Source organism: Sceloporus undulatus, chromosome 1 (genome assembly GCF_019175285.1).
Source record: "Sceloporus undulatus isolate JIND9_A2432 ecotype Alabama chromosome 1, SceUnd_v1.1, whole genome shotgun sequence".
Lineage (NCBI taxonomy): Eukaryota > Metazoa > Chordata > Lepidosauria > Squamata > Phrynosomatidae > Sceloporus > Sceloporus undulatus.
Window position 1 is genome coordinate 196,178,385 of NC_056522.1, and position 27,561 is coordinate 196,205,945.

Here is a 27,561-nt window from a genome sequence, read left to right on the forward strand (position 1 = left end):
AGTAATTGATAAAGATGGGCCTGAGACAGAACCCTGTGGCACCCCACTAGTTACTTATATGGAGGATGAAGAGAAGCCATTGGTGAGCACCCTTTAGTCTATCGGCCAACTACAGATCCACCTAACACTAGCATTGTCTAGCCCACATTTTTTGAGTTTTTTTTTTTTTTTTGGCAAGGATATAACAATAGCAAGTACATTTCTATAACTCTTAACAGTACTTACAGACTGTTTAATAATCTGCTCTAGAATCTTTTCTGTTACTGATGTCAGGTTGACTGTGCAGTAATTGTTTGGCTCCCCCACCCCCCCCTGGGAAGTTTGTATTCAAATGTTCTTAACATTTTATCAATGACCGTGATACATCAGGAGACAATAAACATGCAATTGAAGAAAAACTTATGAATCAAAGTGATGACCCAAACTATTAGCATAAAGGCAATGTGCCAAATATCTGAAATTCAAATATGGATATGAAAACTGTAGTATTTAAATAAGTGTACAGAATATCTAGAATGATGTGAGCATTTATCTTATTTATGAGCCTGAGGCTTTAGGCTGACCAAAAAAGCAGCTAAAATTCTCAGTGAACTAAACAGAGTTATAATTCTATATCTCAAAATGTCCAAAATAATAGAGTTACAAAATATTCAAATATTAAATTGATTTGGACTTGTGCATGCTAATAGATTGCCTAATTATTGGAGCTGGAAGGAAATTAGTTTAAATGGAGAGTGAAAGAGTTTGAGAAAACAGTAGGGAGTGGAAGAGAAGGGGCAGTGATGATCCTCTTCCTTCCATTCTTCCTCCAAATTAACATTTGATAACACTGCAGGATTTAGTTGCAATATCTATGGTTTCACAGTTTAGAGTGCTTTAAAAAATAACATGTGTTATAAGAAAAGGTAAAAAAATCCTCATTTAAAAATGGGAAAGAGTGATTCCTCTTCCATAAATGAATCTCTTCTGGAGAAGCTCAGGCCATTCAAACACAAAGAGGAAGCAAAATAGCCCATCAAGCCTCCATTCCCCTAACAACAGTCTTGGATGCAATCTCCCACTCCGTAAATGCTTATCTGAAGGATACCTCTGCCAGCTTGGGTACAAATTGCTCTTTCACTTTTAGTCTGTGCCCTTTCAACCATATATTTGGTTTCAGGGCTACTAACATTCATGTTCCATTAAGACAGCATCAATATGACAGCTCAGTTTTCTACCTGACAAGGTCATAACAGATGACAAGAAAAACTACACTAAGGCAAACAGCAACAGGAATAAACATTTCACAGTGGGCTTGAAATATTGGGAGTCAACAGAACCAAAAGCAGCAAATAGAGACACAGGAAACAAGGCATTGTTACCTCTCGTATGTACTCTTCCTGCTCTTCCTTTAGCGTAAGTTCAATGAAGATTTGCTGCAACTTCTCATTGCAGTAGTTAATAATGAATTGCTCAAAACTGTTCTCCTGTGAACAAAAGCAAGCAACAGTCACACATGGAGGGTTTACTACAAATGCATCCAATTATGATTTTCTCTAATGTAAATACCAGCTCAGGAAGGATTGTCCTAAAGGGCACAGCAGAGGGGGAAAGGGGAAAATCCCTCTCCACACCTGAAGTTATCTAAATAATGTATCCCCTTTATGATATTTGTCTTTTTTTGGGGGGGAAGCATACAAGTTGGAAACAACATGAAAGAATGATTCAATCTGAACCCTAGTAAAATGGTACATTTCTTTGAAATGTTTCCCTCCCACATTAAATATCTATCTGTCTGTCTGCCGTATCAGCTACTCTGGGTACCATATTGAGAGAAAGGTAGAAATATATTTTTAGGCCTTGGGAATTTCCAGAATAGCTCCCTTTTAAAATAATTCTGAGCCTGCTTGTTTAAAACCAATAGCACACTGTCTGTTTAACTGAAAGAACATTGTATCTTAAAATGACAGTGCCATTTTGTGATCAAGAAATTACAGTACTGACCCCTTGGCTCACTTTAGCATCAGTTAGCCATCCTTGAGACTTCTTGCACTGCTACTCTCATCTAATCATTTTATAAATTTTATTTTTTGTAATCACATTCTTTCCTATCTATATATTACAATTCACACTCATCCTTGCTGAAATTCAGAATATCAATGTTAAGCATACCTACTAAATCTCAGCTGATTTCTTATATATTTTTATCTGTTTTATATGTTTATCACTCAATGAATCAATCATGATGATAAGTAACTACTGCCCTTGCTCAACTCAAATGTTGGGGAGGACATTAGCCATAAAAAATATTTTGGATGTGGCAGTCATTTCATCTTGCAATGAAAAACAAATAGGGCATAATAGGAGCTGTAATATATAATAACAATAAGAAAGACTTTGTGACAGACAAAATACATAATGCTAAATATTCCTAGCACAATAGCCTCGGGGAGAAGCAAATTAACCTGACATTTCTCCTTGATCAAACCTGCAGGGAACACTTCATTGGAACTTTTATTCCAACACTTTTTAAAGAGCATTAGTTGTTGTTGGTATTAAATATATTGTTAGTTTGAAACCAAAATCTGCATGTGTAGAAATACACCAACGCATAATTCTGAGATGTTAAAAAGTCAACTGTGCATATGCATGTTGTTCTTGTATTATATGTGTGTGTAACCTAAGCCAACTTCACTCCTTAGCCGTTTAAAATAAATCAATACAATAAATTAAAATTTTGTCATGCTGTCTTTCTGTTAGAAACCTTCAGGACACCTTACAGCACATGCAAATCCCCAAAAAGAATGAATATAAAACACACACTCCAACATATATTGATTGTTTCAACCAAGGTTTTACCAACTGTTGCTTTTAACTTGAGATGTCAGGGTACCAATGTGCAATCAACTGCACACAACACAAACAACCTACTATTGGAGCTATCCTCCTTCCCCAAATGTAGGTCTAGCAACATGACCTAAATTGCAAGTGCAGTACAGCTGTTCATGGTTCATGGGAGATGCACTCTAGTCAGATCTGGAGGGATTTATGTTCCTCATCCTGGGGTCTAAGGTGCAAAGATATTATTTGTGCTTAATTATGTCTCAGCTAAATCTTTTTAAAAATTGCTCAGGCAACGTGACCCATTTGTAATTGCTACTGCTGATTGACTGTTGAATCTAGTAAAAGGAATTAGTAAATTTGCTTATTAAATATCAAGAATGAGGTGACCTTTAATTCTCTAATTAAAGATGTGAACAGTAAAATGGACACTTTTATGTTAAGGGCATTTGCAGATGACTTAATGATTATATGGGAAAATCCTTTGGAAGGTGTTGAAGTATTGTTAGTAAAGGAATATGGAGATTTAGGGGCGAAACTGACCACCCTTTGTGCAGCCATCTGGGCAGCTTCAGAGTGTGGTGTTTTCATACTGCATGCTCTGAAGCCATCCAGAAGCTGACTTGACACCACCTGGTTGCCTACTCTTGGGCTGGCTTCTGGGCGCTCTGGCAGTATGGAGTTTTGACACTGCGCACCACAGGAGCACTGTTCTTTTAGTAATAGTATTTTCTGTTCTTAAATCCACCATAGTTGTTTTATTATACTGGAAATTCTTTGTAATAAAAATACTTTAAAAAAATGAATGAGGTGACCATATGGTAAGAAAGTCAAATACTACTTTTCAAAAATGTCTGAGGCGATGAAGGATTAGATTATTGAGCAACCTAAGTATGCCAATGAATAATGGGTTTTAAGTGGGGCTATACAACCCAAATTTAAAAAGGTAAAGGTAAAGGTTTCCCCTTTGACAAGATTGTCAAGTTGTGTCCAAATGTAGGGGGTGGTGGTCTTCTCTGTTAATAAACTGAAGAGTCAGCCTTGTCAAAGACAATCTCATGGTCATGTGGCCAGCATGACTGCACATGATGGTGTTTACCTTCCCACCAAAGTGGTACCTCTTTATCTACTTGCACTTTTACATGCTTTTGAACTGCTAGGCTGGCAGAGGCTGGGACTAGTGATGGGAGCTCACTCTGTTCCACTGAGCTTGGGCCTAGAACTGCTGATTTGCCAACCTTGAAATCGTCAGAGTTGCTGTCCTAACCCAAATTTAGGCAAATCCAGATTATTAGTTAAATCAGACCACTTCAGACCAATTAGGTCAAATGCACTTCGGCTGATTTAGTGTAATGGGCAGTAAAATAAATGTAGCCTGGAATCCTGTAGGTACCCTACAATAGATGCCACACTTTTTCAAGAAGAGTGCAGTGATGATGAGGGAAGGCAGACAAACATTGATGGCTCTGAGTGTCTTATTTCTCTAATGCTTCCCTTCCTTCATAGGCCACTGTGTCTGCAACCTTTTTTAGAAGCTCAGCTCACAAACACAAATCCAGCCCTCTTCTCCAAGATGCTGCCAAAGAGAACCATAAAATAGAAATGCCAGCATAGGGAGAGTGGAATGGAAGCTCTAGTTTTCAGTGTGGAGCAAGAATCTCAGCATTCCCCACAGTGCTTTGGGGGAAGGTTGGTGAGCTTCTGCTCATTTTTCATTAGCAGGGACTAAGGGTTTCTGTTTTTTCTGTTTGTTTGTTTGTTTGTTTGTTTGCTTGCTTTAAAAAACATTCCACATTAAGGAAAGAAGTCAACGTCATTTTTATTTCCCAAGCCAAATCAATGGGCAAGACAAAAATTCAAATTTCCACATTTCTGTTCAGATCTAAGTTCAGGCATAAATCTGTTCAAACCAAACCAAGGCTAAGTCCAAATTGTTAAATCAGGCCTGACTTAAAAGTGTGGGAGGGTGGGTAGATAATATCAGATTAAATTTACTTAAATGTCCAGGTTTTAAGAATTGGGGGGGGGGAGACTTGAAGCACAGGTTATTTCTTCAAGGAAACCCACAAAGCCTAGCCAAAGCCACATTTGTTTCTCTTGGTGGTCTGATTACTACAAGGAATGGCTGTCAAACAAAAGTGAATGCACATCTTTGGATATGAAACTAGTATCCACCTACAGCAAAAGGCAGACTCAAGTCAGACCAGTATTAAAATCTACTTGAGAACCTGGGTGCAACTTAAAAGTACAAAAATAGCACCTATCTTTTCCTACACAGAACAGACCTTAAATTATGTCACTCTTTTAAAAGCCTCCCTCCCCATCCTGTGTTACACTTTGTTCTATTTCCCCCCCTCCTTTGCCACTGCTTTGCTACAATGTTATCTTTTTCTTCCTAATTTGTGATACACATTAATGGATTACCCTACAATTTTTTAAAAGTAAAATTGCAGCAAACAGTTGCTTATGGGTTAACCAAACAACAGTGAATAATTAGCTGCTGGGGGAAGAATCTTATAAACATCTCCTGGAAACAATAAGGGAACTGTGGAAGTTTCTGCTGCATATATACATGCTGACATCAGCTGAACTTGTTCAGTTATGGATTACACTGAAGATATCATCCAAAAAACCTCTTTAAAACTAGTGATAGTAAAATAACTTAGGTTTTTATAAGCTTAACTAGCATGAATTGGATTTCAATGTCTTGGTCAATTACTATTATGACTGAACAAGTCAATTGAAGTCCACGTTCTTCTGGGGAAAAGGCAGAATACAAATAAAGGTAACAACAACAACAACAACAGTAGCAGCAATTACTACTATTATTACGGATTAAATTTAGCAAATGTCTGTAACACTCAGTATCATCTCAGAAGTGTCATGCCATTTATACACATATATTGCCCTATTCATAAATATGTAGCTAAGCATGGAAAAAGTAAATTTCAGTAGCATTTCAGTAAAAAGAGATTTTAAAGTTTTCACCATAATATTCTTAACTGTATGTAACAAGCAGTGTAATATAATTTAATATCCATTTCATATGTTTAGATGCAAATATGTAGAATAGGCATCACGTTGATCACAGAATCAAGACTATCAGCAGGTATTTAGCACATAATCAGTATTTAACCCAGGTTTGCTTCTCCATAATATGTACTGACCAGAACAAACACAAATGTGTTATTGTTGTTGTGTGCTTTCAAGTAATTTTTGAGTTATGGCAAACTTAAGGCAATCCTATCACAAGGTTTTCTTGGCAGATTCGTTCATAGGGGGTGCCTTTGCCTCCTATAAGTCTGAGAGAGTGTAACTTACCCAAAGTCACCCAGTAGGTTTCCATGTCTGAGTGGGAATTTGAACCCTGTCTTCCAGTGTCCTAGTCCAATGTGCAAACCACTATACCATGTTGATTCTCAAATGTGTTGTGTGAATTAATAATACATTTCACACATACATACAAGAGCACCCTTGCTTGCATGTGCACTCACTCAACCGTTTCCACAATCAACAAAAATGCTAGTCGTAGTATTTCTCAATGAAGTATATTAGTCTGATACTTATATTGGCAATTATACTTTGTAGGCGGAGCACACTATATGATCATTAAAACTTTCAGAGGATCAAAAGGTATGCAGAATGGAAGAAAACAGAGAGAAAGTAACGAATGTGGGGGAAGAGTAAAAATAACTAAGCTTCATTTTCTGACTAGCCTGTTTTTGTCAGGAATAATCAAGACAATATAGCAACAAAAATAGAGAAATTAGTACGAACCCATTTACAGAATTGTAGAATTTGGTAAAAAAAGATACACCTGCCTTGTCTCTTTATGCCCTGAAATAGCCTTTCTGCAGGAATGTCTGTTTAAATTTGCCAGGTAATCACTAGGGACAAGTCCTTCTTGGTAATGGCACCTCATTTTTTAAAATGACCTCTCTGTTCTGTATGTTTGGCACCCAACCTCATGAAATGTAGGTAAGAGGTTATAAAAGTTACATGACTTGACTTTTTAATGTTAAGTATGAGACATTTGGACTTTTAGTACTTACAGTAATGTTCTGTCTTATCTGTTGCTTCCCCCCTCCTCTTTTGTTCACCCTGACTTTGATGTTCAGTAATCTCAAGCCCTGACATTTTGCCGCTTGGATTTTTTAATTCTGTCAAGTATTACTTCTGTTATTTTAGTTTTATAAGTTTATGTTCTAAACTGTTATATATAAATGTTGCATTTTATTATGTTTGTACACACCTCTGGAAGTAACTGAGAGAATATATAAAACTGTATTACTATTTATCAATAATAAATAATTATACTATAGAATTTGATTCAAAGTTTTTCATTTTACTCTGTTTACATTTATTATACATATCTGCTCAGAGTTATAGTTTCAGCCACTCTAGAAAATGTTCCCAATGATGCAGGACAGGAGTAACATGCATTAATATTTCATAACTACATGAAATACACCTTATCTCATTTAAAAACACATTTAACAGAAATTACCTCAAATATTTCAAAGCCGTAGATGTCCAAAACTCCCATTACTTTCTTCCTTACTTTTGACTGTGCCTTTAAAAAGATATTTTTATGTGTTTAGTAAATGAAAGGGGCAGTAATACTGTCCAGTTATTTTAAATTAACCAAAACACATCATAATGATTTTTTTAAAAAATCAGAAAAGAGTGGCATATTATGTGAGTGAAATTTACACTTTTTGTTGCTGGCAACTTTAGAACGCTATGCCAGAAACTAATTAGCATACTTGTTTTATTTATCATGCTCAGTCATTCATATCAGATTGAATTTCAGTGAACGTTACCTTAATGCTCTCATTGATTCTGGTAACAAGCCAGGAAAATAATCTACTATAAAGATTCTTTGCCAAAGCATCCCGAGCGTAGTAAGCCTAATAAAAAGATATACAAAAATTAGAAACATTTAGAATTGCCTAAACATCTTCTGACACAGCTATAAGATGGAAACAATTCATAGCTGCATGTCCTCTGTCTTGAGTTTTGAGACAAGCAACTGTGCTTTGTAGGAATCACAAAATGTGAAAGACAAGATGTGAAATTAATTACAGGTAACACTCTTGTTCTGTGATGGAACCGAAGGCATCCTAACATGGAGTTCCCAGGCAATCTCAGAGCCAGATCTGTCTACCTTCATCCAAGCCACTGCATCAAATACTTTCAAGCCCATGATCATGGCCTAATTTCCCATTATTATGTGCCATCTCATTAAAAAAGTGTCTCTTATAGTCTTGCAGTGAAATGTTGGATAGAACATTTAACACAAAATACAGGTGTGTGGGACATCAACATGGAAGCCATACCAGTATAGTGTGAATGCATTCCACAGAGACTGTGTATGATTGCTCCTTCCCACACAGCTGGCTTTTTGCCAGGAAGAAAAACACTAAGTAGTGGAAAAGACTACACAGATTTTATCTTGAGAAGATAGTTGTTTTCTCACAAGTAATCCCCTTTAGGATGAGAACACATCACAAAGAATGGACCCGCACACTACTGTGCCCATAAGCTAACTCAGGATACAAGGATAAATTCTAGAAGGCAACTTTATGTTGAGGTCAGAGATTGTGACTCTAATTAAACGATTCAGGAACCCTCATTTTGGCCTAGTTGGCCACCTAGTCTTGAAACCAATCTTTCAAATTTCCCACAGTGGAATAATGGAAGAAAGTTATTTTTCCAGAGCAACCACAGAAGTCCTTTTTTTGGGGCCACATTTAGTTTACTGTGACAAAGGAAGTGTTTCCCAAGTTGCTTACTGAAAGAAAAATGCATTGCAATAACATTTGCAAATATAGTACATATGATTATAATATGATGTTACCTGAGCCACATTTAAGGTTGTAGAGACTTTCTCCTGCTTGGCCTCAACTGTACGAAAGCTGAAAGCTCTTTCCAGTACTGACTGGTCAATTCCTGTCAACTCACATATTTCTTTGAGTTCTATGGAAATAAAGAATGTCAGATCAAAAAGGTGGTTTTATTATGTTTGTTTATATATTTACCACATATACTCAACTATAAGTTGACCACATGTATAAGTCGAGGGTAGGTTTTGGGGCCAGAATTATGGATTTTGACATAACCTGTGGATAAGTCCAGGGTAAAATTTAGGTGCACGTAACAAAGGATCTAAAAGATGGAACAAGGAAAACAGTGCCAAATGACTTAAAAAATTCCAGAAAGCCTCACTGTTTGTGTTCACATTAAAGGTTGGACAGAGGGGGGGGGGGGGGGGGGGGGGGGGGGAATCAGTGCTTTCAGGACAGATTATGCTCTTGCCTTTCACCAGGGGATGGTTCCTTTTTTAATAAGAGTTAAAGAGCAGTACTTACATTGACCCATGTATAAGTTGACTCGGGTTTTTGGGTCAATTTTTTGACTAAAATTTCTAGACTTATACATGAGTATATACAGTATATTAAAATCAATAAGGTAGCAACAATCTTGAAAATTTTCTAAACATATAGGTTCAAGAGTCTCAGGACTACATTTTGAGGAACATAATGCATGTTATGGTCAGGACAGTGAGGTTACCAAGAAGAGTCTTTGTGGAAATTGAGCTTCAGTTTATCCATGGGTGGAAAACATGTGGTTTTCCAGATTTTGTGGATAACAATACCCAAAATCTTTCACATTAGTCATGCTTGGTGGGGCTCACAAAAATTGTAGGCTAAAACATCCAAGTAGTCAAATGTTCCCCACCTCTAACGTAGCTCATAATCGACAGAAACACTAATGCTACAAATCATCTTGCTTCCTTCGGTGGCTGCCTGACTCACAGAACATTACAGTAGAACTAGATAAATGTCATGCATTTACATGGTCTAAATATAGTCAAGGTGGAGGCCATGGACAGGTTATTTCAAAAATGTCTTTATGGTAATGGGAATGTGTGCTTCATCTCTAAGTTTTAGTGGTCTGATATTCAACTCTAAAATAATGAGAGAAAACTCCACCCCACCTGACAAAAACAGTTTTCAATGCAATTATGTGCAATAGATCAATATTAATGCAAACATAAATGAATGAGACTGGGATCAAAGAAGACAATTATCGTACAAGATTTTTCTTGGCATGGCTACCCAGAAATAAGTCTCACTTTATTCATTTCAGCTGGTTTTGCTCTTAATTCAGTGTGCACAGGAATGAGGTTTAAGCCATTCAATTCAATTATAACACAGCAGCCCACAGCTCCAAAATTCAAAGAGTAGGAGGAAAGATTTGTGGTAGCCCAAGCTCATGTTATAATAACCAGGTATTTCTTCATTTAGCAATGTAGCAAAAATTAGACTGAACATTAAATTGAATTTTGTTTTAGGAAGGACAACACTCAGTAAATATTCCTCTACTAACATAATGTGTATATTTAGAACTGAAACTAATGTTATAAAAATTCAGTTCTTAATCTATAGCCAATATTTATAATACTAAATACATAATATTTATATTACCATTTTTATCTTTGATTTTGCTTTCATCTAAACCATTCACACGAGATTCAGGCTTGAATTCAATGTTTCCCAGTTTTAAGACAGCTGCCACAACTTCAAAAACTGACTGTGTTTCATGGTCCATGAATCCCACAATCTGCATGGCATTCTAGAAGATGGAAGGCAAGTTTCATGTATTACATTTTTCTCTTTCAGGGCATCATACATACAAAAACAGACTGAAAGATTGCAACATACACCAAAAGTCACCCAGGGGAATTCAAATCCAGTGCTTCCCACCTAGGTACTACATCACATTGTAGTATAACTATCACACCACATTGGCGCTCATGAATCATATTGTACTTGAGACTAGAATTTGTGTCTTTTTTTTTAATTACGTACTAGCCATTTCTGCATTAAGCCACCAGGCCACTGAAGCAGAGCATAACACTTTTCTTTAATCTTAAGAAGTAATACTTTTTCATATACAAAAGTTTACTGAAGATCATTTTCCTTTAAATATTTATAAGCTATCTTTAGAGATGAAGTATCCTCTCAAGGCTGTTTCCAATACTCAGTAAAAGTATGAGCAGAATAATGTTTCAAAACAAAAATGAACAAGGAATAATAATCAACAGGATTGAAAACAACCTAACCCTTCTTATACAGATTAAAATCAGTAACGTATACAGCTATCATCATTTCCATGTAGCACTTGAGTGTAGAAATAATGAGCTTGAATAAAGACAATAATGCTCCTAAAACAGTTTCATTTATCAAATGTGTATGCACTTGACTCATTATGTTTCAGCATTTAAGGCCAGTAAGAGTGAAGCTCTTAATCATTCTGTCAGGCTGGAAAACTCAGTTTATAAATACAGTGTGACCCCTGTTACATGCAGAGGATATGTTCCCAGACTTAACATGGATAACAAGAACTGCGGATAATGGCAAATGCTATAATTCTACCAGAGGTTGGCCATGGAGATATGCTGGAGGACCTCTAATGTGACTCTATGGTCAATATCTAGCAAACATTGATCACAGAGTCACTCCAGAAGACCTCCAGGTGCCTAGAAGAAAGCTTTTGTTTTCTTGACATGAGTAAGTGAAACCACGGACTGTACTGTAAAATAAAACATGTTCATAGAAGTAGAATTAGATGGGATACTGCAGTTCAACTCGTTTACCTGCTGCTTAGTTCAAGACCTCAGTGCAGTGCCAGATGAGTTAAGGAATGAGGTGGAGCCTCCACTTAAAAAAAAGAAGTGCCTGCTTCTTCCCAAGACAATCTGCTCTATCACCATTTGGCTGGAAGGCATCAAACTTAGATTGTACAGTACTGAAGTTGGGGGGGGGGATCACCAATACTTACTCTAACTGTTCTGAAGTTTGCAGCATCGTCTACTCCATTGACTATCGCAGAGCCCAGGCTAAGGTAGTTGTATCGGCTGAAATCTCTCTCGAGTTTAAGTTTTTCTATGAATAGGAAAATAAGTCTTTGTTAACAGCAAAGTCCCAAGTATTCCTCTTATTAGCTGTAGGAATGGAGGCAATTTTCCATCCATTATTTTTAATGTCCACAAAGCATTGGAATTCATTATGATAACTTGGACAAGGATTCAGTGATGTATCTTTGCTGATTCCCAACCCTTCTGCCACAATCAGCAGTCCACTTTCACTCCTGCAGTTCCATGTATCCCATAAGAAGCTGTTCTGGAAGTAGAAAACTCTATGGAGCAGTTTCTTTTCCACTAGAGAGGAGTGGAGCATAAAAGTAAACAGAAGAAAATCCCAGTGTCACTTGTGCTGGACATCAAAGTTGCACCTTGCACCTTGGCCTCAACGAACCAGCTCTGTTCCATATACAACTCTATTTATATAGATATCTCTTGAAACTGTACTTACTAAGCAGATCTTCTGATCCTCCAGACAGTATCTGATAGAAAATGTGAAAATTTCTTTCACCTCTCGGTTGTTTAACAACACGGGACTTTTCCAACAAATCTAGAAATAAGAAGTCACACTCATTAATTTCCATTATTTTCTTTCAGTTCACTTCTCTTCTACTGCTACTGGATTAGAATTCAAAGATATATCCATGTTAGTCTGTAGAATCAATACGTACAGAGATCTTGTAGCACTTTTGAGACTAACTGAAATAAAGAAATTGGCAGCATGAGCTTTTGTAGACTTCAGTTTATTGCCTCAGATGCATTTAGTGACCAGTGAGTGACAGTCACAGACAGATAGACAGACAGACAGACACACACATATATATATGCCATTGGTATGTGAGAATGTCAACTCAAATTCAAAATACTTTGTGCATGGAAATGAAGTAGCAAGTCCAGTTTTAATGGTGGTCCATCGTTAAAACTGGACTTGCTAATTCATTTCCATACACAAAGGATTTTGAATTTGAATTAACATTCTCACATACCAATGGCATATGTCTGTCCACGGTTTCCACTTCACTATATGCATCTGGAAAAGTAGACTGGCATCTACAAAAGCTCATGCTGCCAACTTCTTTATTTCAGTTAGTTTCAAAAGTGCTACAAGATCTCTGTACATACTTATGCTACTGCATTAGCTTTAGATCTATTCCTTGTGATAAATAATGCCTCACAAGAGATAGCCTGCACTGCCTAACCAGGATTAGACATTTGTAAATGCTATGTTTGTTACATTTATGTCCAGTCTTTTTCCAAAGGATGCAACATCGTTCTCATACATGGTTATAGATTGATAAGAACAGATAGGGCATTTCCACATCCCCACTTCTATCCCTAAAACTACTGAATGGAGTAGAGCAGGGAGAAAAATAGTGACTGGCCCTAGGTCAGTGAACTTCACAATTGGCCAGAAATTTCATCAGTTCTGGCCTGATACTACACCACTTGAAGCCTGTTGTCCATGAAGGACTCCTTCAACTGAACAACCAACATCCTGTCTTGTTACCTTACTTTTTTATACAAGGATGGCTCAGAACACAACAAATATACTGGATATTGTCTTTTAGGGTATTAGATAGACGGAAGCATACTAAAGAAAGTATGATCACATAATCTCAATTCAGTGAAATATTGTGAAAGGACAAATAGAGATCAAAGCCTGTTCTAAACACACCTCTGGCATTTTTCCATTGCAGAAATCAATATGCTGAAGTATGATTTTGTGTACTTTCTGTGTCAAAGCCAGGATTTATATTAGGTTACTCTGGAAACCCTCAAAACTTACAACTAGCTAGAATGAACATGAGCAATGTATGCTCCACTCTCACAACTCAGATTATGCACACACATTTGTGTTTTTGACCTCATCTCTTAAATGCACATTGAGCAGAAGATTTTATCCTCTACAGGCATACTGTATAACTAACATACACACACACACACACACACACACACACACACACACACACCCCACAACATGTGCACACACTAATTGTCCCTGTGAGACTTCAGCTTTATGTTACGCTCCATCAACATTCAGAACAAGCAGCAGAACAATAAGGCTTATTAATATTTCAGTAAGTTATCAACAGCGTTTTGTCTCCCGTGTCAACTGCTGCAATTAGGAAAGCATATACCCAGGGCTTTCTACAAAGGACACTCCAAATGAAAGGACTCTTGTTTTTGTGTTGCAGAACAAGGCATGAAATTAAAAAGGCACCATTGGCAGCTTATAGTTAAATAAAGACACTTGCACAGTGCATGAGTGTGTTTCTATGTGTGTGTGCATATCCATGTCCCAGAGCAATATACTGCTCTCCAACATAACATGTTCCATCTTAAAATTTGCTAACATAATTCAGCTGCTTTTGAACATTTGAATGCATGATCAACTATGCTAAAAGTAGCACTGTAAATCCAGTCAGTATATCCCAGAAGGTAAGTGTGGAGAAAATGGGCAGATCAAAACCTTGTCAACAGTCAATGGGAGTAAGAAAAGGTGGGGCTGCTCCCAGGAGTGAGTACAAAAAGAGGAGCAGTGTTTGGAGTTAGTTAAGAATTGCTCGGAAGGGTGAAGCACCATTGAGGCTAGAATAGGCTACTGTGTGGGGCAGTTAAAAAGGTTTTTAGGTGCACAAGACAGGGATGAGGAGTGTCCTCAGTTGAATTGTGGTGGTGTCCTGTGAGAGATATAGTACTTGATCACCAGTGGAGTCACAGTTAACTGGTAGGGTTAAAAGGTACAAAAGATTAATAAAGGTTCTAAGAGATTTAGGGCCCGAACAGACAGGCCAAAATAAAGCTGCTTCAGGTCACTTTGGAGGTATGCCATTTGAATGCTGCATGCATCCTAAGAGGCGGGAAGCCACGCCAAAGTCATGCTCCAGTCATAATGACTGGAACGCAGCTTTGGTGCAGCTTCTGGCCTCTTAAGATTTGTGTGTCATTTAAACAGCATACCTCCCAAGTGACCTGAAGCAGCTTTATTTTGGCCTGTCTGTTTGGGCCCTAAGTCTGTAAGGGACCATACAGTGGACCCTTGTTATACGCTGGGGTTTGCTTCCAAGATCCCCCATGGATAACAAAATCTGTGTATGCTCAAGTCCCATTAAATATAATGACAAAGCAAAATGGTGTCCCTTATAAAAATGGAAAATCAAGGTTCGGTATTTGAAATATATAGTTTTTTTGAACATTTTCAAATAGTGGATGCTAGAATCCATGTATAAAAAATCTGTGTATAAGAAGGGCCGACTGTATATAAAGTTATAAGGAAACAAAACTTGTGTAACTAATAAAGTATTGTTGAAGGCTTTCATGGCTGGCATCCATGGTTTTTTGTGGGTTTTTCGGGCCATGTGGCCATGCTCTGGAAGAGTTTCTTCCTGACGTTTTGCCAGCATCTGTGATTGGCATCTTCGGAGAATGAAGATTCTCAGTGAAGCCATTTAATATATTTTTGCACAACTGTCATCATTTGGAAAAAGATTAGAACAAACTGTTTTTATTAACTAGCACATGCTTCCCATTTCCTTGCCACCCGATACACTTTTATAAGACCAGTTCCCAAGAGACTATAAAAAGAAAAGAAATTAAAAAGTAACATTATTCAGAACAATAGGGAAACATTAGTAGTAGGAGATGGTTGCGGAATCTAGACTGCCACTGCTGTGGCTTACTTCATTCAAGTTATTTTTATGACCTATTGCCCTTTCGTGGGCTGCAGACAGATAGGTTAGGTGTGCTCAATGCCATCTGTATGTGCTTTCAAGTCACCTGTTGGCTTATGGTGACTACATGAATTTCATAAGGTTTTCTTAGGCAAGGTATACTGAGAGGTGGTTTTCCAGTCCTGAAACATAACCTACAGCACTAGGTATTCATTGGCAGTCTCCCATCCAAATAGCAACCAAGTACTAACTTTAAGATATTTCAGCCCTTTAGCCTGTTATTATTTCAGCTGGAGCAATATACCTTTTCCCACAGTTTCCTACATTGGCCATTTGGCATCCTCAACCTTAGGAAGAGGGGAAGTTTTAAACTAGTAACAACCACAGCAGCAACAATAATCAGCCACCTTTATGTTAAGTGTCTTACATTCAAAAAGTAAGAGAGCTGTGAGAGCCACCAACAATCTACATGGGCCCACTGACAATCTTTGCTGTGTTTTATACCTAGCAAAACATCATTCACAGGGAATTTTGTAGTCACTAAAGTGATAATAACTGCCAACACAAGCTGTTATGTATCTTGTGAAGTCAAGTAATGTTTTCAAGTAATCTGCAATATCCCACATTATTTGTCAAACAGATCAGTAGGGTGGGTGGAGTACTACTGCTGAACATTACATTATTTAGCCAGCTGATTAAATGCTTAAGAAGTATGCTGATCTGAACTAGATCATTTCTATATAGTCCCAGACTGTATACAGTCTGTAGTCATGCGATGGCATGACAATGCTCTCACCCATCCACACATATACAGATATGCCGGTGTACCTCAATATGCCCTCTCACATAAATACAATGCAATGCTGGATACCATCACCCATGTAGGATGGGGTTTCTTGTGCACATCTTTCCTACCAAACTGCAAATCCACTGAAAGGCAGGTAAGGGGTCAAGATGGAAAGGGTCATGTCATTCCACACCCACCCAGCCATATAGCAAGGGCACTGACGTATTGCGCCGCAAGGATCTGTCTCCTAAAAACCTCTAGGTATGTATGAACTGTGCAAACATACCATATTGAAGAACTAGATTTTATTTCCATTTGTTCTTCAACATTAAGATTTAGAGCCCTGTTGTGTCCCACACTCACTGTCATTCTACACAGATTTGTGTAAGATTAAGAGAAACTTCAATAGGTATTAATCAGAACAACTCAGGGCATGTATTTACTTGCCCCAGCATGCTTGAAAGATTATACTGCTTTGCACTGGGTAGGGCTCACAATAGTTATTGCTGCTCTCTGTAATGCTACATTTGCAGCTGAAAATGGACACCTGGAAATGGACATAGTTGAAAAGAGGACACTGTACTAGCCATAAGCCTATATGCAGTTTTCATTTTCCCCCTGTGAGTGTGCTCTTAACAGAATTCCTTACATTCTATCAATTATGGTAACTCTGTACAAGGATTTTGGGGTCACGTCCCCAACTTACCTCACACAGAGATTTGACTCACGTGTTTAAAACAGAAACCTTGGTTGTCTTTGCTTCTATGCAACATTCTATGGGCTCATATGTGTTCACCAACAAAGTACACTGATCTATGGTGTTTTTTTAAAAAATCCTCCTTTACACAGACAACTGGATCATAGTTTATATGAGCACCATAAGCATACTGCACCAGACATAAGCTGTCTTGCATCTTGTAATTTACTTGCCTTTCAGCCATACTACCTTTTGGCTTGTATATCTTCTCTCCCCCTTTCAACATGATGACACGGGAAAGGAATTTTGCAGTATCTCTCCGTTTTCCTCAAACATCTCTGGATCTCATGCTTGAGTTGGGCTAAGATCAGCCCAAATGTTCTAGTTTGCAGCAAGAATCAACTGATAAAAATAATAGGGGCAAATCTGGATGTAATTACTCACATGCCCCCGGAGTCTTTAAAATAAACAATTTCCTGAACTGTTCAACTGGTTCTCTTAGATGTTCTCTTTCTTTCTCTGACTCTCTTCAGAGCAAATTTTGAACAGAGAGAAGTTAACGTAATTAACAATTTCCAAAGACAAATAGTCTTACAGAAATTTTCCAGAAAGTAGTTAGAGGCAGGAAACAAGATATTTACTGTAATAAGCAAGTACCATTCCCAAATTTGCCTGAAAAAGGATTAGGTTATGCCCATTTGGAGATCCCAAGCATATGAACCAGCTAGCAGAACCTAGAAATGAGGGTAAGTTGTCATCAACAACCTACTGTATATACTTGTCTATAAGTCTAAAAATTTATGCCCAAAAATTGACCCCAAAATCCCTGGTTGACTTATTTATGGGGAGTATGGTAATGTAATAGCAGCTCTTTCAGATTTCCCCATGCAGTCAGCAGAGCAGTTTATTTTCCTCTTGAGCCAAGCAGAAAGACTCCATAGTGATTAATTGCTGTTAGACAAAAAGAGTCCCTCTACTGAACACGCTGGCCGTCGCTGTCTGGGTAAAGGCTGAAACCAAAGTTTAAACAAACCCTAAAGCGAAAAACCGTAGTTACAGTATAGTACACATACAGACACTGAAGGAGCCTCCACGTTTTACCCTCAACTTATCCATGGGTCACGGCAAAATCCATAATTTTGGTCCTAAAACCTGCCTTCGGCTTATACATGAGGTCGACTTACAGTCTGCTCTCCCTATATGTGGGGGTCCATTCCTGACTCCCCTGCGTATGGGGAAAAGAGCGTATGCTCAAGCCCCATAGGAAATAATTGGGCGCGTGCACGCAGTGGCGCACAGAGCAGGTACACACCTCATTATTTCTAATGGGGCTTGCCTTCCGTGTAAGCTCAAAGCCACTGTTGTTGTTGTGTGCCTTTAAGTCATTTCCACCTTAGAGTGACCCTATCATGGGGTTTTGTGGGACTGAGAGCATGTGAATTGTCTAAGGTCCCCTAGTAGGTTGCCAAAGCTGAGCAAGGAATCAAACCCTGGTCTCCAGAGTCACACAAACCATTATACCACACTGTCTTTAAACAAGTAAAGACCCACTACAAAGACTGACTACAACCCACATTTTGTATTTTTACAAACCATACATTTTAACTTTCCCCATTTTTCAGTTCAGTTATAAAATGAAGCACATTTGGGAAAAGGAATACATATGCATCGCAGGCAAGAAGTAAAATGTCACTAGCATAATATATTCTCAATGATCCAGGAACAGTTATTTTTAGCTACTTCCTCTTCTTCCATTGCACAGTAGGGACCATCCTGGCTAACCAGTCTTTTTGTTTCTTTCTTTCTTTTTCTCTGTATGGCAGACCAATGAGCTTAAGGTTAAATATAAACTTACAGCCTGACAAACCGCACACTTCCTTCCAAGACATGTGTCTCATCCCAAAGGGCTACTAAGAAAGAATGAGGAGGGGAAAATCTAACACAAAGGAGCATTGCCTTGCCAAGGATTAATGCCTCTTCTGCAGAGTAGCAGCAAATTCAGAACTGTACTGGAGCAGGAAATGATAGTATTATTAACAGCTTAGTTAACCCTTCCAAATAGGACAGTGAGCCAATGAAATAATGATCCTTGCGTTAACCAGCTAAGATGCATTTAAAGCTTTTGAACGCTCAGCATAGAAAAACAATATGAATTTCATAGCACAATAATTATTGGACAGATATTTTCAAGCTGTTGGAGCACCCAATGTAAACAGAGAAAGCACTGTGGAGTTGAAAGAGAGCTTTACAGAGTGTTAATGAATATTTCTTAACTCAGGGTCTATGAATGGCTTCGAGAATCTCCAAATGTGGAGCAAATATATATATATTTCCTTTGATTTCCTTCCTGTTACTCTAACTTGTTCCTGTCACAGTGAATTTTAAAACAAAATTTAAGTCCATTCAAGGGTACACTGTAATTTTTCATTCAGGACTGCAATATGTGAAGGAAATCAATTTCAAGTGCAATAAAATGAATTGTAGGCAAAATTGTATGTGGTTTATATTGATAGAAAAGTAAAAGCATCTCTAATCTCGACAACACATAGCTGTAATTGAACTGACAATAACTGTCTGCTTTCCTAAAAAACAATCTGTGGCATTTATTTCATGATACTCTTGCTCCATTCCTGAAAGGAAGGAGGAGATTAAGCTGGTTTGTAAGATAGACAAAAACTGAAACTACTTCATGTTTCTGAAAAAGGCATGGGCTTGGTGCTTAATTACAGCCTTGTACTGTTCACTGTTGTGAAAATATCCATACTGATTAGAAGCTTTCTAAACAGCTATTACTGCTCATCGCTGCATAGTTATTTTCTAGTCTATCATTATAGTGTTGAAAGGTAGGGCACAAATGCAAGTATTCTGATCAGCTGAAGAAAACAGCATTTTGTACTTCATCACTCCTTTCTCCTTCTCAGTTGATAATCTGGAAAGGACAAAAGCATAACCTGATAGATGAATCAGAGAGGCCACTGAGATGAATGGACAGATATGAGCACAAGAGAACTGATCTGTAGCTGCCTCAAGGTCTTTCATTTCACTAACAGCAATTCTGAAGTTATATAGCTTGACATTTTTAATGCCTTTTTGTCCCAGCTTTTTTCTACCATGAAAATCAAGGCCACATACATGAGGTTCCCAGACGGTCTTCTATGCTGGCATCAAGTAGACTAGGGCTGACTACCCACAGGATATTTGCATGTGAGTCTAGGACTTATTACTACTCAAATGTAAGGAATATTTTAAAAAACTTAGATCTGAATATTTTCAATAAAACAAATAAGACAGTTTGCACAGTAGTACAATATCCTCACATGTTCAAAACTTGATCACTTGCTTGTCCCACAGCACCATAAACTAGGTTCAAATATAATAATCTTGGATCAGTAAAATAGGGTGACTCATAACAAGATTTTCTTTCAGAAGGTACAGATAAACCCAGAAGGTTGTAATATTAAGCACAATTAAACAAATAGTCATTTTTAAACACAACTGACTTAAAAGCAATGTAAAGGCACATCAATAAAAAAGTAAGCACCAACTTTATTGTTTTGACTGAAAATCAGTAATGTATCTATCTATGCACTCCCTTTTTTTGCATGATTTCTGTCTTGTGCTGAACTATGATTTCGCATTATATCTGAGCTAGGAAACAGAGATTTAAACAAGCCTGCAAATCTAGAATTAAAAACATCTGTTCATGCAAGCCTTTCCTTTTAGTTCAACCCGACATACCTAGAAAATAGAAAAAGTTGACTATGTATATATTGTGTATTTGTTTATTCTGTTTTATTACACTGCTTTGAAATTTTCTCCATCTCAGCAGTATATAAAGATAGGTAAATGAAATAAAATTAATACATTAGGATTAAGTGATGAATTGCATGTCTGGCTTGTAAATTCAGACACAATGAGAAAGCTCTGATTTAAACCCCAGAAATCTTACATGTAGAGATAAGTGGGACATATACAAACATCCAAATGTTACTGGGCTGCAAGTCTCACTATTTTTCATCAGTGACTATACTGCTGGGGATTGTTCTTGTTAACTGCCATTAAGTCAACTTTGATGTATGGCAACCCTATAAATGAGAGATCTCCAAGTCACCCAGTTATCAAGACCCTGTGCAAGTCTTAAAACTCAGGACCATGGCTTCCCTGACTGAGCCTATCCATTTGTAATGTGGTCTCCCTCTTTTCCTAGTGCCTTCCACTTTACCAAGCACTGCTGTCTTTTCTTATGAATCCTGTCTTTCCACAATCTGTCCATAATACAGTTTAGGCATTTTGCCTTCTAGGGAGAGTTCAGGGTTTATCTGCTCTGGGACCCATTTATTTGTCTTTTTAGCAGTTCCCGATATCCATAGGAAACTTTTCCAGCAGCACATTTCAAATGAATTGATTTTCTTCCTATTAGCTTTTTTCACTGTCCAGTTTTCACAAGCATATATAGAAATGGGAAATACATGGCATGGATGACCCTGCCATGGAGGTTACAGTCCAACAATATCTGGAGGGTTACATGTTTCCTACCCCCATATTAATGCATGCAGGAGAAAAGAGAAGGAAGGGGGAAAAGGATGCATGAAGCCACAATGGCAATTTTCATGTCCAATAAAGGATGTTTTGTTAAACTAAGATAGTTGTGTTTAAAAACTGTAATGGGGAAAAAAAATCACATGAAAATTGCAAACCTCATCTGAAGACACTTTTTTAAATCTACAGAACTGCTGACAGGCTGACTGAACACTGCAACTCTTTTTTTCAATACTCTTACTTTACACTAGAGCACATTAAAAAGGGAATGCCAGTTCTTTGATTTCACATTGAATGTATTTAAAAGGCAACCCCCAATGAGACTGACATTTTTAGATCAAAGGGTCCAGTTTTTACCATCTGCCTGGAGGCGAGTGACGGAAGATGAGATGACATTACTTTCCTTAAGCATGGGGTTACTCCATTGAGAAATGTATGTAAGAGAATGAGAATTTATTTCTCAGTGACACTCAGTAAATTCCACAATGTTAATAAATTCCTATCTTGAAATTTAAAAAAGAGCAACTTATACTGGTGACTTCATGCTTTACTGAAACAAGACTACTAAAAGTTCAATTACAAACCAGCTATACAAAACGAACATTTGTGAGTAGCTCTTAAAGGATTGACAGAAGTAATCTGAGGAAGCAAGCAAGGAAGCAGATAGTTCCACCAAATTTGAGCAGCATAATTTGCATACGGTGCAAAGGAAGCACATAAATTGTTGCTATTGTTCATTTACCACTATGTTTCTCCCTTGACACCATTTATATATCAAGCACAGGTCTGAGATACATGTTAATTTGGAAGGCTGGCTCCAGGTTTCCATTGGTCCTTGGTCGGCAAAGGACCATAGCTTCCCTGCCTCTCAAACCCTGTCACAACATCTAGCTTCAGACTCCATGAAGCCCTGTAGTACCTGAGCCCAGGCTCTCTCTTTCTCGCTCACAGGATAAAATAGAAGCACTCCAGGGTGGGGTTTTTTTTAGAGGAAACAAGGGACATTTAAAAAAGTTATTTCTGTGCTTATCCTAAGATAGAGCAAGTAGGCAGATTCAGAGTGAGTGACTGGGGTGTAAAATCTACTGAATTCTGTGAGACTCACTTGTGAAAACAGAGACAGTGCTATCACTGTCTCTCACTGATACCAGAAAGAATCATACAGTTTCCTATATGAACACACCCCTGAGTCCCATTCATTTCTCCACTTTCCTCTTATTCACACACACTTCACCTGAACAGGTGGATCCCACGGGATCATTAATCCTCTCCTCCAAGCATCCAGCCAAAAGATAGAATTTAAATCAAAGCATTAAAAAGAAACAGAGAGATATCAAAGTAGGGTTTGAAGTGCTGAGCAAAGTTTTAAAAACATTGGGAATAATAGTGTTGGAGAGGAAAAAGAAAGATGACTTTATACTCAATAAGAATACAAGGTAGGATGACTGTTGAGCATTAAGAAGACAAAAATAATGACCATGGAAGATCTACAAGAATTCGCCATAGATAATGAGAGCACTGAAAAAGTCAAAGAGTTCCCAAACCTTAAATAAAATAATTATCAGAATGGTGACTGCAGTCAAGAAATAAGAATGCTGGGATTGGGAAGGGAAGCTATAAAAGAAATGAGCAAGATCATAAAGTGTAGAGACATAATGCTGAACATTTAAGTGAAGATAGTTCAAGCCATTGTATTCCCCCATCACCATGTACAGATGTGGGAGCTGGACAATGAAAAAAACCGATAGGAAGAAAACCAACTCATTTGAGATGTGGTATTGGAGAAGATTGTTGAGGATACCATGGATGGCCAAAGAAGACAAACAAATGGGTTATAGAACAGATCAAGCCAGAACTCTCTCCGGAAGTCAAGATGACTAAATTGAGGCTGTCATAGGTCACATCATGAGGAAAAATTAATCATTAGAAAAGACAATGATGCTAAAAATGTTGGAAGGCAATAGAAAGAAAAACAGACCCCATGCCAGATGATCATACTCGATCAGGAAGGACAAGGGTCTGGGCCTGCAGGACCTGAGCAAGTGGAGGGGTCTTGGAGATGTCTCATCCATAGTTGACTCAAGGGCAGTTAACAATGACAGAAATACAATTTTACTAAAAGACATAGAATAACCCTTATAGAATGTTCCATCTTTCAATCACATTGGCGCGTTACAGACCGCCCCTTTGAGGCGGCCTGTAGGCGCTGCTTTCCCCAGTGTATTGGGACCTCAGCTGCCAGACCAGCAGCCTCCAAGGCCCCGATCCACCACTTTCCAGGCTGTGGGGAAGTGGCAAAAGGCCGCTTCCCCGCAGCCTGGAAAGTGGTGTCCTTGGGGCTTCAAGCCCCAAGGACACCCCACAGCGGCAGGGAGGAGGAGAAAGGGGCCACTTGGCCCCTTTCTCCCTTGCATCGCTGGGCGCAGCCATCTAAAGGCTGCGCCCAGTGACGCAAACCAGGAAGGAGCTCCGAAACGGAGCTCCTTCCTGCTCTGTGGAAAGGGCGCACTAAGCGCCCTGATGCAGAGCGACGATGTCACGTCCGCGCCGCCCCGTATAGAGGTGGCGTGGTTGTGATGTCGTCATGGCGGCCCCCATGTGGAAAGGGTGCAGCCATTTTGTATGGACTCAGTCCGTACTAGGGTTAGGGGCGTCCGGAAGTGACACCCCTTTTTAACCCTAGTACGGACTGAGTCCGTACTTAAAGGCCCGTCTATAACGGGCCTACATTACCTTTCACATACATGTACTGCAGCCCTTATCCAGGGCAGGAATAAGGAAATTCACTGAAGATTCACTGGCATAAGGAAATTCACTGGAAATTCATTGGTATTTCCTGCCATCTACTTTCGCCAATTCTCTAACACCGTCAGACTAAAAAAATGGCTAGGAGCCTAAAGAAAGAAATTTACAACAAACATGTTGCCAGAGAGATGTTACTAACAGCTCCCTCTTTTATGATGCTGACTGTCCAGTGGAAATGAAAATAAGGTCCAACCAGGATAGCTCAAGTGACAAAGACTTCCAGAATTAATGTTATCCTAAAGCTGAGCAGCTGAATTCTTTCTTCATCTTTTCCAAATCTTTCTAGCTCACCCTATAAATAAAGATCTCTGAGTAGGGCACAATCAAAAACAATTTAAACAGTTTTTAATTTAAAAAAACAATTCAATAATCAAAAGGCAAAACTGCAGCTCATAATTTCACAACAATATAGAGAAATTTTGTCCTTCAGATTCCACATATTTTCCATCATAGAATTTCTTAAAAAATGATTGGGAGAGGTTAAACATCCCTCTCCCCAGTTTTCTGCTTCACTTGAAACTAACTTATATACATTTTATAATTTGGAGCTGCAGAGCTCTTAAGAAAAGCAGTATGTGTAACTCGTTTGGTTTTACCATCTCTAAACACAACATAATTTTGTCATTTTTTCCAACCTTTTTGCAAACTACAAATTTGAGGAATTATCACAGCCACTCATCACAATAAATTACATTTCCATCTCCATAGCAAACTGGAAGTCATAAACTGTGTCAAAACACTAAAATCTATGCCAGTACTTACAGTTGCTTATAACTCCTCCAAGTGGGTCACCTTTGAAGTCAAACTCAATATCCATGTATTTTCCCTGTGAGGAGAACAGATTGGAAGAATTTATGTAAAGGAGAAAAATTGCCTGACATCTTTAAACTGTTGCACTGGGAATTCTATTATCTTCATACATGTAGGTAAGAACAAATGAAGGGTGAAAAACAAAAACATCCCAAATGCTGTATTTACAGCCCCACTACGTTGTCTTGCCTTCACCACCAGGGCTAAAGTTGCACCACTGAAATTGGTAGCATTGTTGCAGCCAAAATCATCAGAACATATAGCCTGCCTGGCTGCTATGTAGAGACCTTTCTGGTTGTGCTACATCTTGCAGATGTCTAGCTGGCACAGAATATGGCAAATTTACAATTGTGTGGGATAATACTAGCCATGCTGGTGCTGAGATTCTAGGAGTTGTAGTCTAAAGACCTAAATCCAGTTGCTCAACTGAATGACAGTCTGAATCAAATTCTCAGTTTATACCTTGCCAGCACTTCAGTAAACCATACTGATGCAGTGGATCTGCTCTACTTGAGGCTAGCAACTTGACTTGGGTCCAAAAAAGTAACTTTTCAAAGCCCCAATTTAAACAGGAGAGAATGCCTTTTCTGTGATGATTTCTGCATGGCCCTAAACTTCATCAAAACTGACACATTTTATTTCTGTGGAAATTGTTATCCATAAAGTGGTCATCACCACAGAAAAGGCTCTCTCTCCTGTTTGAATTGGGGCTTGGAAAAGTAACTTTTTTGGACCCAAGTCAAGTTATTAGTCTCAAGTAGAGCAGGACTTTTTCTGAAAGCAAAGCAAAAAATGGTTGTTGTACAGTATTATTCAAATAAATGATTTGAACACGAGGATAAGGAATTTATGTCCTTCACATAACCATCAGTGTGATTTACTGAAGTGCTGCCAAGGTATAAATTGATAATTTGATTCAGACTACTGCCATGGAGTTGAGCAACTGGATTTAGGTCTTTGGACTACAACTCCTAGAATCTCAGCACCAGCATGGCCAGTACTGCCCCACACAATTATAAATTTGCCATATTCTCTGCCAGTTAGACATCTTTCATAAAATCACCTGAGCATTTGATGATATGTGGTGTCATTTTGATTATCTGCCTCTGGCCAGTTGGGTTGGGTTGGAATAACTTTCAGTTATCTTGTATTTTTATATTGTATACTGGTATATAGAATAGTTTATTTTCTGTTCATTGCCTCAGTATGCTGTGTGCGTTAGGGGATATTTATTATTTTTTAAAATAAATATGAAAGTGGGCTTGAATGTCTTCAATAAACATCCAGATTTGATCTCATGTTTTTTGCAATTACTAGATGTTTCTTCTTCAGCTTAGTGGCAATCTAGTAATTGCTTTTCTGTCCACTAAGACTCCAAAGGAATAAACAATAAGATACTGGAAACCATTGTTTAAAACACACGTACATACACACACACCCCTTAAAGCCAATTTTAATAATCAGTTTTAGAACAAGATAGTGATCTTTTGTCTGTGCTCTTTACCATTTACAGTACAACCTGACAGAACTTATCCTAGGTTTATTAATTAATCTTTGTACTAGGGTTCATTTCCCAGACTCAGAGGAACTGCATTGAACCCTCCCATGAAAGCTTTGGGGGCTGCAGTACCACCAAATTTATAAAGTAGGTAGACTTGGAAGAGTTCTTTAGAGTGAGAAGAGGAAGGATTTTTCTCTGGTATCCTGGTCCCAAGCTGCATAGGACCTTACAGGTTAACATCAAAATCTTAAACCTGGCCCAGAAGCAAACTGGCAGCCAGTGTAGGTCTTTCAACTAACTTGCAAATTATAGAATAATATTTCCTCTTCTTAACTATTTATATGGCCTGTTACCATGGCTGTTTCTTAGTCCACAGTACAACTGCAGCCTCCTGCCCTTCTGACTGGCTTTTCCACATCAGAACAGATTGTTTCAGTAGTTGCCTTACTGCAATTTATTTGCTTAGCAGCTACTTTAAGCAAGGGTAAAAGGCATTTCTATTTACATTGACAACAGCAGTAAAGCCTGTATCAAAGAAGAGATTATGGGCAAGCCGCAACATTAATAATCTAAACCAGCTCGTAAGGGCTTTCAGTGAAGTTTCAAAACTGTAGAGGCATGTTTTTGACCTAAAATATACTATTCTCTCTTAAGACTCTCCACAACCATTTTAAAAGCTTTAAAAGCTCAAATTCATTATATTTTCAAAGCAAATGACAATAGAAACAGTCCTGGGAATGGTATACTACACAACCCATCTGCCCTCTATGTTCAGGTTTTTAATATGGTTGTATATATGTCCTTATGAGCTGGTGTGTGTGAGAAAGTTCTTACGAGTTGGTGTGTGTGTGTGTGAGGGAGAGAGAGAATATGCTGTATTGAAATGATAAGAACTTTGTCCCGAAGTAGATAAGACAAAAATTGGACTGTTTAAAAACAAGATAGGGGGTTTGATAAGGTGAGTGGGGAACTAAGCAACGGAACAGTGTTCAGAAATGACAA

At 38.2% G+C, this 27,561-nt stretch overlaps 1 protein-coding gene across 9 annotated transcripts in view; it reads right to left on the minus strand.

The window, feature by feature from the left end:
* MYO1B (myosin IB) overlaps window positions 1-27,561 on the minus strand; it is a 153,912-nt gene that overhangs the window by 46,548 nt on the left and 79,803 nt on the right. For all 9 annotated transcript variants that reach the window (XM_042445911.1, XM_042445910.1, XM_042445905.1 and 6 more), the window contains 8 exons: window positions 25,011-25,074; window positions 12,201-12,299; window positions 11,668-11,771; window positions 10,311-10,458; window positions 8,681-8,799; window positions 7,644-7,730; window positions 7,328-7,393; window positions 1,362-1,466 (listed from right to left, as the gene is read on the minus strand). In XM_042445911.1, coding sequence (XP_042301845.1) covers window positions 1,362-1,466; window positions 7,328-7,393; window positions 7,644-7,730; window positions 8,681-8,799; window positions 10,311-10,458; window positions 11,668-11,771; window positions 12,201-12,299; window positions 25,011-25,074 — 792 coding nt within the window. The remainder of the gene's footprint in view (window positions 1-1,361; window positions 1,467-7,327; window positions 7,394-7,643; window positions 7,731-8,680; window positions 8,800-10,310; window positions 10,459-11,667; window positions 11,772-12,200; window positions 12,300-25,010; window positions 25,075-27,561) is intronic.